The sequence below is a fragment of the Staurois parvus genome, unplaced genomic scaffold (genome assembly GCF_062004578.1).
Source record: "Staurois parvus isolate SC_StPar_1 unplaced genomic scaffold, SC_StPar_1.0 ptg001581l, whole genome shotgun sequence".
In the NCBI taxonomy this organism is placed as follows: Eukaryota; Metazoa; Chordata; class Amphibia; order Anura; family Ranidae; genus Staurois; species Staurois parvus.
In genome coordinates this window covers 129,117-143,296 of record NW_028319377.1, presented here as the reverse complement: position 1 = coordinate 143,296, position 14,180 = coordinate 129,117, and the positions used below count along the sequence as shown (strand labels likewise).

Sequence of the window (14,180 nt, the reverse complement as noted above, 5' to 3'; positions counted from 1 at the left end):
GAGACTGCGGACAGCACAGGGATGACCAGAGACTGCGGACATCACAGGGATGACCAGAGACTGCGGACAGCACAGGGATGACCAGAGACTGCGGACAGCACAGGGATGACCAGAGACTGCGGACAGCACAGGGATGACCAGAGACTGCGGACAGCACAGGGATGACCAGAGACTGCGGACAGCACAGAGATGACCAGAGACTGCGGACAGTACAGATGACTGCTGACCTTTGGGGAGGTGGGGAGCGGGTACCTGAATTTGACAGGTACCCGCTCTTACTTCCGCAGAGTTTTTGTTTGAGCTTACCTGTTCCTCGATCCAGCCGCGCGCTGTCTTCCCGGCTTCTGTAATGGCGCTCGGCATGACAGCCGGGTGCCCAGTGCGCATGAGCGAGAAGCACTTGCGCTTTGTGATTGGTCCGGCGGCTTATGGGATCTGTCATGTGTCCCAGGTACCGCCTTACCATTCACAAAGCGCACCGCTTCTTGCGCATGCGCACTGGGCACCCGGCTGTCATGCCCAGTGCCCACACTACAGAAGCCGGGAAGACAGCGCGCCGCTGGATAGAGGAACAGGTAAGATCAAAGAACAAAGTAAGAGCGGGTACCTGTCAAATTCAGGTACCCGCTCCCCACCTCCCCAAAGGTCAGCAGGCATCTCCATAAGGTCCCGCTGCAGAACTGAGCGGCCGGCCCGGTATTCTGACACGGCCGCGGTGGAAATACCGGACCGGCCGCTCCATATTCGCTCCATAAGACGCACTGACATTTTCCCCCCTTTTTTGGGGAGAAAAAAGTGCGCCTTATGGAGCGAAAAATACGGTAGATTAAACAACTGTAGTATCAGGCTGCAACATTTTAAAAAGTGATGGGGGTCTGAATACTTTCTGAATGCACTGTATGTTATGCAGGGGGAGGTTTATAGTACATATAGGTGCCCAGGGGCGGACTGACAACTCATGGGGCCCCCGGGCAATATGGGATCATGGGGCCCCTGTGTCCTTGCCCAAACTCCAAAAAGCCTATGAAAAAGGTACCAGGGGCATCTCATGGGGCCCCCTACTCACACTGGGCCCTCGGGCAGTGCCCAAGTTTCCAAATGGTCAGTCCGCCCCTGTAGGTGCCCATATATTGAGTATGTATTGTTTATCCGGTGTCCTGTGTTTTCCAGACGTACCTACGTGGGCAGCATGCCTGGCCGTATAATAAATGGACTGAAGATCGTCGGCGTGAATAACCCGGTTTTCCTCCTAGATGAAGTGGACAAGCTGGGCAAAAGCCTGCAGGGGGACCCAGCAGCCGCACTACTGGAGGTAAATTACCCGCATGGATCATCTCACATTGCAACATCATCACTTTCTGCTATTACATAATAATGTTCAATGGGGTTCACGATAAACTGGGAGATAAGACATTTCTAACTCCAGCTCAGTAAATCTCACACGAGTGTAAGCAATTCGTAGGAAATGTATAAACAACTACCGCAGTCTGAATATATCTACAGCACCACATAATCTTCTACTGTAAAGCAAAAAATGAGGTTTTTAGTTCTATTATTTGCTTTAGCTATGAACTACAAGCAGCCTAGAGGATTTGGGTGCAGACTGTGAAAACTGAGCATTAAAACCGCATCGCCATCTAAAACACATTGGTTTGTAGTGGAGTTGGACAGAGTTCAATCCATTGCCTGGTCTATATGCTGTCATGGTCCCTGTCTCCAGTCCTGCAATGGTAATACCATTCTAAATTTGAGTTATTTATTTATTTCAGGGACTTATATAGCGCCGTCAATTTATGGAGCGCTTTACATATATATTGATAAATTATCCCAAAAAATAAAAAACGTGAAGATCACATTCAGCGTGTATGGGTAACTGATCCAGGGGTGACAGATGATGTGTCTGAATAAGCGAAGTGCACACTCACCAGAAGCGCGCTTTAAACACGCATTTGAGATTAATCCTGTCTCATCAGGTATAATCAGGTCATCTGCTCCCAGTTCAGGCCAGGTTCCTATACACCACTGGTTCCTTGAACAGGTGTCACAGCGTCTGGTCACATCTGTATTAAACTCTCTGGGTCCCTTGGTATGTATCACCGCGTTAGGTCACCTCTATGATAGGCTCTGACCATCATAAAATGTTACTCATCGCTGTATATTGGCAGTGTGATATCATCTGAGGCTCTGCTGCTTCTGATTTGCTTTTCTTGTCTGGTTTGGAGTAAGATTTGGTGATATAACTACCGTGCTCGTCGCTGTTCTCCTTGCTGGAGAGAGAGCTGTACCTGGGGACCTGCTGTGGAGGGATCTCCATTCCTCACCCTCATTCATTCTGTGGATCTGTGCGTCCTCAACCTCTCCTCCTTCTTTTTGGGTCATTCTTCCACCATTCATTCAGTCACTATTAATCAGTTGTGCAGCTCAGACATGAGGAGGCAAAGCCTTGCTGCTCTACCAGAGATGCACAACAGGGTAAATCATTAAACATTCAGCCACCTCCCTGGGCCGCTCTGATGTCCTATAAACATGCTGCACTGCTTCACCACAGACATGCCTACTGACTTCCTGGTGATGAGGAGTAAAAAGTCCTCGGCGGTGTCCTACTGAGTGCGTAATGTGTACGAGGACAGAGTGCAGGCCAGCAACACCCCCCCCCCCCCCCCCCCCGGCATGGATGGTGCATGCCGTGTCTTTTACCAGAGGCTGGCTCCATGTCCAACCAGAGGCTGGCCCCACCGGATGCTCTTCTCCCCCGATCAAGCCACCCTGGCTCCCCCTTGTTGGCCAATTCGGGAACCTGGAGCCAGTTCAGCAAGCGCCGTCCAGTCCGACGTACTTGGTGTACAGAAAGTGCCTGGCACATAGCTTCAGCCTTGGTCTGGAGGAGGCAGGAAAGAGGCAGAGCAGGAGGGTCCCCGAGTCACTGTACCACAGGCTTCTGGGTTGTAGTTGCCCCCTGGGCCAAAAGTTGCCAGTTAGCCCCTGGTTCACCTGCAGGCACCCTATGATTATTATACAGGATTTATGGTGCCAACAGTTTGCTCAGCGCTTTACAATATAACGGGAGACAATACAGCAACAATACAGTTCAATACAAGAGGGATAGGAGCAGGGGCGGACTGACAACTCATGGGGCCCCCGGGCAATAGGGGATCATGGGGCCCCTGTGTCCTTACCCAAATTCAAAAACGCCTATGAAAAAGGTACCAGGGGCATCTCATGGGGCCCCCTACTGACCCCGGGCCCTCGGGCAGTGCCCGAGTTTCCAAATGGTCAGTCTGCCCCTGGATAGGAGGGCCCTGATCCTTGGAGCTTACAATCTAGGAGGGAGGGGCTAGTGGTACAAAAGGTAGTAACTGTGGGGGATGGACTGGTTGGAAGAGTAGAAGATTCCATTATTAGCTGAGGGCAGGATAGGCTTCCCTGAAGAGAGAGGTTTTCAGAGATCGCCTAAAAGTGAGCAGAGTAGGCGATAGTCTGATAAATTGGGGTAGAGAGTTCCAGAGGATGGGGGAAGCTCTGGAGAAGTCCTGGAAACGAGCATGGGAGGAGGAGACAAGGGAGCTAGAGAACAGGTGGTTGTGCGAGGAGCGGAGAGTACGGTTTGGGTGATATTTGGAGACAAGATCGGTGATGTAATTTGGGGCAGAGTTATAAATGGCTTTATACGTTATTGTTAGTGTTTTGAATTTTCCGTTGGGCAATGGGAGGCCAGTGAAGGGATTGGCAGAGAGGGGTGGAGGACACTGAGTGGAGGCCAGTGGAGAGATTGGCAGAGAGGGATGGAGGACACTGAGTGGAGGCCAGTGGAGGGATTGGCAGAGAGGGATGGAGGACACTGAATGGGGGCCAGTGGAGGGATTGGTAGAGAGGGATGGAGGACACTGAGTGGAGGCCAGTGGAGGGATTGGCAGAGAGGGATAGAAGACACTGAGTCGAGGCCAGTGGAGGGATTGGCAGAAAGGGGTGGAGGACACTGAATGGGGGCCAGTGGAGGGAATGGCAGAGAGGGGTGGAGGACACTTGAGTGGAGGCCAGTGGAGGGATTGGCAGAAAGGGGTGGAGGACACTGAATGGGGGCCAGTGGAGGGATTGGCAGAGAGGGATGGAGGACACTGAATGGGGGCCAGTGGAGGGATTGGCAGAGAGGGATGGTCATGACTCCTCGGCCCTCTGCTTGCCTTTTTGAACATAGCTTCCACATTTCCTGCAGCTCCTGCAGCACTAAAGAGAACAAGGCTACGGTGTCTTTTTTTTTTTTTTTTTTTTGTAAATTCTGCCACTATTTTCATTTGTGGCACATATACGCTCATAGTAAAGTGCATGCTATGCAGAACACTCTTCTGTGCCGTTTGTGTTCCTTTGGGACTGAGCAATATCACTTATCCCGCATTAGGAACAGGTGCTGAGCTAATGGGTATAGAACCTAAAGAATGCGGCTTCTGAATACTGACGTGTCACTACATTGGCTCCACATCAGTTGGTTGGGATGAAGGATTGCGGTTGGTCCATTGTGAGGATAGGCTCAGTACTCACCCCCATGATTCTCAAAGAGAAATCTGGAAAATTCGTTTTGATTCGACTTTTTCCCTTTAAATATTCCTTTTGTTTCTCTTTGCGTTTGACTGTTGTTTTTTTTATCTCGCTCCAGACAGCTGCGCCCCATCTCATACCTGCTGATGCATTTTACATCCTTTAAGCAGCCTTAATAATGCCTCCCAGGACACATAATAAGGAATTCTTTATGTGTCGAAGGTTCGGTTTAGAGTTTTCCTTACACACCGCTCACAAGGCGACCTGAATTATCGACCTACAACAGTTCTGCACCTGCTGGCGACGGGAGGGATTATTTTATTTACTTTTCTCCCTTTTTTTTTTTTTCTTGTACAAGTTTTGAAACGGACACAAAACGAAGGAAAGCATTTAAAAAAAAAAAACAAGCTTTGTCTGCCAAAATCCACATTGGTTTCATTAGAGAGTTGTTTTTGAGAAAAGGCTGGTTAAAAATTCTGCATTTTATGGTTGAATTTTTTTAAGAGCGGTCATAAAGCATAAGAAAATGACGAGGTGTTGGGATAACAGATTAATATGTTCATGTAACCATTTGTTCTAGGCTGGGAAGAAAAAAAAAACATGGAGGGCTTTTGTAAACGGGAGCGGGATTACAATACAAAGGCTCCTTTTAGGGGAACGTACAGTGCGTTCCAAGCTGGCCCAATGCAGTGAAAAGGGTAACAGACTTTTAATGAAGATGGGAGTGATTTGTATCTGTCACCAGGGCGGCTTTTTTGCGGGCTGGGCATTTATTTTGAGGAATGTGGCCTACAATGTTCCCTGGGAACAAGTGCATTAAATTCGAGTTCCACCTGCAAAAAAAAAAATGTCAGCAGTTACAAAAACTGTAGCTGCTGACTTTTAAAATACAGCCACTTACCTGTCCCTCGGTCCTGCGGTGTCCTCACCACGGCTGGTTTCACCGGCCATCTTCTCTCCCTGGTGCCGGCATCTTCAGTGTGGGCACCCGGCTGTGACAGCTTGCGGCTTCACAGCCGGGTGCCCACTGCGCATGCGCAAGCGCCGCGCTTTGTGAATGGCCCCATAGTCTTCTGGGACCTATCGCGTGTCCCAGAAGACTACGGGGAGGGACGGGAGGAGGACAACGTCAGCATCCATAGGGATCCTGTCTTTAGCCTGGCTCTCCTCCCTCCCCTTCTTCTTCTCCCCCTTCTTCCTCTTCTTCTCGCATGTTGCCAACATGACCACAGAGAGTGAAGGTGTAGTGGTGCTGGGAGAAGGGGAGCTACTACCCTCTAGTGGTTGGAGGGTAGCAGCGCAAGTTGTGCTGGTTGGCTGGCTCACTCGCCACCCACACCCCGCCGCACAACCCGGCCCTCAACAGGCCTCGGACTGGCACCAATCTGCAGCCCCGAGGTTGGGGGGGCCTCTGCCCTAACAGGAAGGCAGATCTCGTCAGCAACAAAATAAATGAATTTTGAGATTTGGAGGAGGCTGAGAGCTTCACAGCCAGGTGCCCGCTGCGCTTTGTGAATGGCCCCGTAGTCTTCTGGGACCTGTCATGTGTCCCAGAAGACTACGGGGAGGGAGGGGGGAAGACAACTTCTGCTTCTGATCACCGGTACTCCATGGCGATCCTGTCTTTAGCCTGGCTCTCCTCCCTCCCCTTCTCCTTCTTCTCCCCCTTCTCCCTATCTCTCTTTCTTCTTCTTCCCGCATGTCGCCAACATGACCACAGAGAGTGAAGGGAGTAGTGGTGCTGGGAGAAGGGGAGCCACTACCCTCTAGTGGTTGGAGGGTAGCAGCGCAAGTTGTGCTGGTTGGCTGGCTCACTCGCCACCCACCTCCCCGCCGCACAACCTGGCCCCCAACAGGCCACGGACCGGCACCACTGATCAGCCCTGAGGTTGGGGACCTCTGCTGTAACAGGAAGGCAGATCACAGCGGCAACAAAATAAAGGAATTTGGAGCAGGCTGAGAGCAATAGAAGGGACTTTCTTTCTTTCTTTTTTTTTTCTCTTTTTTTTTCTTTTTTCTTTTTTTTTCTTTTTTCCTTTTTTTTTTCTCTTTTTTCTTTTTTTTAAGAAGGGTATGTAACTCCCTCTAGGACCAGTGGATGCAGAATAAAGATCTGTTAGATACTAAATCTTTTTTTTTTAATAAATAATTCTCCAGGAAAAGACCACTGCATGCCCTTTTTTATATATTGACTTTCAGCTGTTTAAAAAATTGATGGTTATCTTATTGTTTATTCTGCATCTGAAAATTGCTGCCTTTGCCTGGTATCCCATTACACAGGTTCGTGTACCGGTTTGCTGAGATAATGGTGATTTGGCAGTTTCGTCCGTCGGCCGCTCCGCTCTCCTTTTGTCCTTGAAGAAGATGCTGCACACAGAGCTGCTGATTGAGAAGTATGGTGGTTTTCAGGAGTTCATTTGATCCAGAGAGGAGATCAGGTCACCGGACAGTATGAAATAGCTCTGTATTTGGTGCTCTGGTTCGTATTAGCGATCTCGGCACATGCACCCCTGTGCAAATGTCTTCTTGCGCCTCGGGGCGAGTTCCTTGCCACAGCTGGTTGTGATCCGAGAACTTTCCAGAATTTTTTTTTTTTAGGCATTTTTTTTTTTTTAATCTTTCCGTTACTTCGCCGTATCGCCTTGTACACGCCGTCCAATATCGCCTTCTTAATGCGTGTTGCCTGATCTCCCTGACTCCAGTCTGTCCCCATTAGCCGTTTTTGTAATGCTGTCAGACGGGGATGGTGACTGATATTCCCCGAGACAGGGAATGCTGATATGTACTTGGATAAATTACCGAGAACAATTTGTTATGTCAGAGGGCGCTGAAAGACGTTTGACCCGATATTATCATTTCAGAAATGCATCGCTTAGTCCCCTGGAGTAATTAGCAGGGACGGATGTATTGGTTTGAAAAGCAGAATCGGTGAACATGGTTTGTATTTATAGACACGTATAATGTTTGGTAATCATCATCATTTATTTTTATTTATTTCAGGTACTTATATAGCGCCGTCAATTCACGCAGCACTTTACATATATATTGTACATTCACATCAGTCCCTAACCCTCAAGGGGCGTACAATCCAAGGGCCCTAACCCTCAAGGGGTGTACAATCTAAGGTCCCTAACCCTCAGGGGGTGTACAATCTAAGGTCCCTAACCCTCAGGGGGCGTACAATCTAAGGTCCCTAACCCTCAAGGGGTGTACAATCTAAGGTCCCTAACCCTCAAGGGGCGTACAATCTAAGGTCCCTAACCCTCAAGGGGTGTACAGTCTAAGGTCCCTAACCCTCAAGGGGTGTACAATCTAAGGTCCCTAACCCTCAAGGGGTGTACAGTCTAAGGTCCCTAACCCTCAAGGGGCGTACACTCTAAGGTCCCTAACTCTCAAGGGGCGTACAATCTAAGGTCCCTAACTCTCAAGGGGCGTACAATCTAAGGTCCCTAACTCTCAAGGGGCGTACAATCTAAGGTCCCTAACCCTCAAGGGGTGTACAGTCTAAGGTCCCTAACCCTCAAGGGGTGTACAGTCTAAGGTCCCTAACCCTCAAGGGGCGTACACTCTAAGGTCCCTAACCCTCAAGGGGTGTACAATCTAAGGTCCCTAACCCTCAAGGGGTGTACAATCTAAGGTCCCTATCCCTCAAGGGGTGTACAATCTAAGGTCCCTAACCCTCAAGTGGCATACAATCTAAGGTCCCTAACCCTCAAGGGGTGTACAATCTAAGGTCCCTAACCCTCAAGGGGCGTACAATCTAAGGTCCCTAACTCACATTCATACATACACATACTAGGGACAATTTAGACAGGAGCCAGTTAACCTACCAGCATGTCTTTGGAGTGTGGGAGGAAACCCACACAGGCACAGGGAGAACATGCAAACTCCAGACAGGTGGCGCCGTGGTTGGAATTCGAACCAACAACCCAAGTACTGCCAGGCGGAAGTGCTAACCATTTAGCCACTGTGCTGCCTAATGCAGAATTTATGTATTTTATTTAAAAATTTATAAAGCATCAACAGCTCACACAGCACTTTACAACATGAGGGCAGATAATGCAGTTCAATACAGGAGGAATCAGAGCTTACAATCTTAAAGTATAAATTAATGAGCAAAAGTATGTGCCCCCCCCAAAAAAAACATTAATAATTAATGAATTCAGGTGTTTCCAGTGAAGGGTACTAGTAAGGCTACACTGTGATCTTTGTGAGGAGTAATAAATACCTTAAAACAGGAGTACCTCAGTTTATGAATTTAATTCGTTCTCTGGGTTTTGTCATATTGCGAAAAATTTGTAAACCGAAATGCGGTTTCCCATAGGAATGCACTGAAAACCAATTATTCCGTTCCGCGGGTCAGAAAAAAGTTTAAAAAAGTATTGTATATTGTATCTGTTCAAAACTCTTTATAAAGTGCGCTTTAAAGGCATAAATACTGTACAAGGACATAATTAAAAATGAATTAATAAATGCATTGAAAACCAATTAATCAGTCCGGGGGTCAGAAAAAAGTGAAAAAAAGTTCTATGTGTTCAAAACTCTTTATAAAGTGCAGTTTAAAGTCATAAATACTGTACAGGGACATGATTAAAAATTAATTTGTAAATGCATTGAAAACCAATTAATCCGTTCCGGAGGTCAGAAAAAAGTCAAAGTTTTATCTGTTCAAAACTCTTTGTTTACTGCACTTTAAAGACATAAAGGGACATGATTAAAAAAAAAATTTGTAAATGCATTGAAAACCAATTAATCCATTCCTGAGGTCAGAAAAAACGTTATAAAAAAGTCTTTTATCTGTTCAAAACTCTTTATAAAGTGCACTTTAAAGGCATAAATACTGTACAGGGACATGATTAAAAATTCATAAATGCATTGAAAACCAATTTTTCTGTTCGTATTGCAAAAACAAATTGTAAACCGAGGCATTATTTTCAATGGATTTTCATTTGTAAACCAAAAATTACGTTAACTGAGGCGTTTGTAAACCGAGGCACGCCTGTGCATTACTTAGCATGCATGTACTTGGATGCGAACCTGTTAGAGTCTGCAGAGGACTGGAGACCGGGGCGGAGGTTCCCCTTCCAGCAGGACAACCACCCGAAACATCCAGCCAGAGCTACAATGGAATGATTCACATCAAAGCATCTTCATGTGTTAGAATGGTCCGGTTACAGTCCAGTCCCAAATCCAATGGAGAATCTGTGGCCAGACCTGAAAATCGCTGTTCCCAGACGCTCTCCATCCAATCTGACAGAGCTTGAGGGATCCTGCAAAGAAGAAGAATGGGCAGAAATGGCCCTCTCTAGATGTGCAAAGAGACATCCCCAAAAAGACTTGCAGCTGGAACTGCAGCCAAACGGGGTCCTACAAAATATTGACTCCGGGGGGCCGAATACAAATCCCGCCACACTTTTCACAGATTTATTGGTCACAAATGTTGGAAACCATTTCTCATTTTCCTTCCACTTCACAAATATGTGCCACTTTGTGTCGGTCCATCAGATCCAATCCCGATAAAATACATTGATGTTTTTGGTTGTAACATGACAACATGGGGGACATTTCAAGTGGTAGGAAGACTTTTTCAAGGCACCGTAGCGCCAACAGTGTACGCAACGCTTTACAACGTAAATTACAATACAAATGAATACAGGAGGGATTAGAGGGCCCTTCTTGTTAGAGCTTGCAGTCTAAGAGGGAGGGTCATATAAATGTGATTTTGCACTTCTGCCACTGGGAGGGCATACACCTGCTGATTGGACACAGCAGAAACCAATCAACAGATGCCAGGCAATGGATGAAAGCTGGCACCTGTTGATCGCTGAAGAGACTGACAACGGCGATCTGCTAGATTTTATTCAGGGAATCAAATCTAGCAGATTGCCTGGTAAAAACAGCGCACTGTACACACAAAAACACCGCCTAGGCACACAATTAACCCTCTGATCACCCTAGATTTTTAACCCCTTCCCAGCCAGTGTCATTAATAGCGTCCGTGTATATTTTTAGCACCGATCACTGGTTCACATATCGGCATTACAAAAAGTTGCACAGATGTCTTGCAAGTCGTACCTAAAGTCGGACCGACGTCTGACTTTGAAATCGTACGAATTCAGGTAAAGTCAGATGATTTCAACGTCCGATTCAGCGTGAACGAAGACTTAGTTGCATCAGCTGCCACTGAACGCCGTGGATCCTGGTGAAGGCATTCCTTTGGTGAAACGCGTTGATCGATGATTATGTAGCTTAATTCATGACACCTACCTGGGGCTTTGTATCTTTCAGTTATGATGTGATACATTTGTGTCACTATTTTGGGGCAAAGTTGGCATTGATGCATCTTCCTTATCTTTCATCATGAAGATTCCATAACACTGATCACATCCATATGTACTGTATATTTTAACCACTTCCCGGCCGGCTCATGTACATAAACGGCCGGACAGGAGCAGTGCAGGGGCAGGTGGCTGTTTATAAACGTCCTCCCACTTCCCTGCCTGTGCGCGCTCCCTGGCAGTGCGCAGCACCACGATCCAGTGCCCGCTGTGTCCAGAGGACACAGCGGAACACCAATCGTAGTACGGGACCTCTATGTGATATCCTGATCATGTGATCACTGATTGGCCAATCAGTGATCACATGAATAGTAGTAAGCAAGATGTCACTTCTGATGTCATTGCTTACTACTTGTGAAATCTGTGAATGATCACAGAGATCACATGGTACAGGGCCATTCACAACAGCCTTGTACCATGTGACAAGCTTTGACCAATCACAGCTCTCACAGTATTTCTCAATGGCTGCAAGAATGATTGCTTTTACAGCCTTTGTGGGTGTAAAAGCATTCAATGTAAAAAAAAAAAATCTTCATCAAACTCCCCTCACCCCCCCCCCCCCCCCCACAAGTAGTACAGTGTCACTATGGTGACACTGTACTGCTAGGGTGATGGTATGTTTAAAAAGAAAAACATAATATCAAAAAAAATAAAAATGTAAAACATTTTTGTAAAAAATTAGACATTTTGATTATTAACCCATTTTTGTTTTTGTTTTTTTACTAAAAAAAATAGCTGAATACATTTTGGCCAAGATTTATGAAGAAATATTATTTATTTGCAAAATTTTATAAGAAAAACACTTTTTTTTTTTTTTCAAACATGTTTTGAATTTTTCATTTATATAGCAAAAAAATAAAAATCCCAATGGTGAGTAAATACAACCAAAATAAAGTTTTATTTGTATCAAACAAATTCAAAAAAATTCATATGGGTACAGTGCTGCATGATCGCGCAATTGTCATTCAAAGTGTAACAGCGCTGAAGGTTGGCCTGGACTGTAAGGGGTTGACAGTGTCCGGACCAGGGGCGGACTGACAACTCATGGGGCCCCCGGGCAATAGGGGATCATGGGGCCCCTGTGTCCTTTCCCAAACAAGCCTATGAAAAATGTGCCAGGGGCATCTCATGGGGCCCCCTACTGACCCCGGGCCCTCGGGCAGTGCCCGAGTTTCCAGATGGTCAGTCCGCCCCTGGTCCGGACTTGAAGGGGTTAAATAAGATGCTGCCGTTGTGGCGTTGTGCTGATTGCGCTGTGCCTTGGAAAAGCACTAACCTCGGCTCCGGCTGTTTACACAGCTGCTAACAAAGGCCTCTCATAGTACGGGAGATGCTTCCAGACTCTTCCAGACACCTGATTCAGAGAAGTGGATTTCACAATGTCATACTTTGCCGCAGCACAGAACATTAGGAGGATTTGTTTGTTTTCTTTGCAATTAGATCCAGATAATCTGCTATTCATGGAAACCTCTTCTTCTCCCTCAGTTATTAGTCATTAGGGTTAATGTTTTGTTTGTTTTTGTTTTGGATGGTTTGCTAGAGCGAAGTACCACGCTATTGTTACTTCCTATTCAACTTTTCATCTTTTATATTCATCGTAGTCTATCCTGATGTAATCTGCTGCGTCACACGCTGAATATGGGCTAGCGTTGGTGCACTTTGATGCTGCATCCTATGTTCACGTTAAGCCCGGGTTCACACGGCACTTCACATGTGAGTCACGTAGGAACCGCACTGCATTCCTGTGCAAGTCACATGCGATTTCTGTTGTATGGATCAAATCGCAACACATCCGTACCAAAAAAGTGCAGGACCCTTTTTTTTTTTTTTTGTCCACACCAGAATCGGATGGCATTGGTTGTGATGTGGCCTTAGCATTTATTTTTAATAAATTTTGTAACATTTATCTAAGGCACCATCACAACAAGATGCTCAGCATTAATGCACTGGCATTAACAGGCGTTAGAAAGTGTCTGCAAAGTCTGGCTGTTGTAATCAGGATTTTTGTCTACATTTATAGTCAACCCTCTGTGATGGTTTTGAACATTTTGGTCACCCAGTAGATTAGGATAAATCAGCTCTGGTTCCTGGTGGCCCTAGGAAGACATCTTGATGACGAAACGTGTTGATGGAGCAAAGCACCGACGTCATCACGTACTTGGGGTTGGAGCACTAATGCCAGGAATCTTTGGACATTCCAACAACAAGGGCAGGCCATGCGCTTTCCCTGTCTCCAATAATGTAATCAGGATTTTTGTCTACATTTATAGTCAACCCTCTGTGATGGTTTTGCACATTTTTGTCACCCAGTAGATTAGGATAAATCAGCTCTGGTTCCTAGGAAGACGTCCTGATGACGAAACGCGTCGACGGAGCAAAGCACCGACGTCATCACGTGCTTGGGGTTGGAGTACTAATGCCAGAAAACTTTGGACATTCCGACAACAAGGTCAGGCCATGCGCTTTCCCTGTCTCCAATGATGTAATCAGAATTTGTGTCTACATTTATAGTCAACCCTCTGTGATGGTTTTGCACATCATGGTCACCCAGTAGAATAGGATAAATCAGCTCTGGTTCCTAGGAAGACGTCCTGATGACGAAACACGTCGACAGAGCAAAGCACCGACGTCATCACGTCCTTGGAGTTGGAGTACTAATGCCAGGAAACTTTGGACATTCCGACGACAAGGGCAGGCCATGCGATTTTCCTGTCTCCGATGATGGGCTCTGATTCCAGAGAAGGATTTCAGCCGCAACACGGGAAATATGAACTTGTACAGAACAAGGATACTTCTCACTTAAGAGGAAACTTCTGTATTTTCACTCAGCATTAATTTTTCATTAATTTTGTAACATTTATCTAAATGAAAATACAGAAGTTTCCTCTGAAGTGAAAAGTATCCTTGTTCTGTACAAGTTCATATTTCCCGTGTTGCGGCTGAAATCCTTCTCTGGAATCAGAGCCCATCATCGGAGACAGGGAAATCGCATGGCCTGCCCTTGTCATCGGAATGTACAACGTTTCCTGGCATCAGTACTCCAACTCCAAGGACGTGATGACGTCGGTGCTTTGCTCCGTCGACGCATTTTGTCGAGACATCTTCCTAGGGCCACCAGGAACCAGAGCTGATGTATCCTATTAAAAATGAATTCTAAGTGAAAATACAGAAGTTTCCTCTGAAGTGAAAAGTATCTTTGTTCTGTACAAGTTCATATTTCCCGTGTTGCGGCTGAAATCTTTCCCTGGAATCAGAGCCCATCATCGGAGACGGGGAAATCGCATGGCTTGCCCTTGTCATTGGAATGTC

At 46.5% G+C, this 14,180-nt stretch overlaps 1 protein-coding gene across 1 annotated transcript in view; it reads left to right on the top strand.

The window, feature by feature from the left end:
- Nucleotides 1–14,180, top strand: part of LONP2 (lon peptidase 2, peroxisomal) — a 153,578-nt gene that overhangs the window by 62,632 nt on the left and 76,766 nt on the right. The window contains exon 8 of the mRNA XM_089662888.1: nucleotides 1,171–1,312. Coding sequence (XP_089519014.1) covers nucleotides 1,171–1,312 — 142 coding nt within the window. The remainder of the gene's footprint in view (nucleotides 1–1,170; nucleotides 1,313–14,180) is intronic.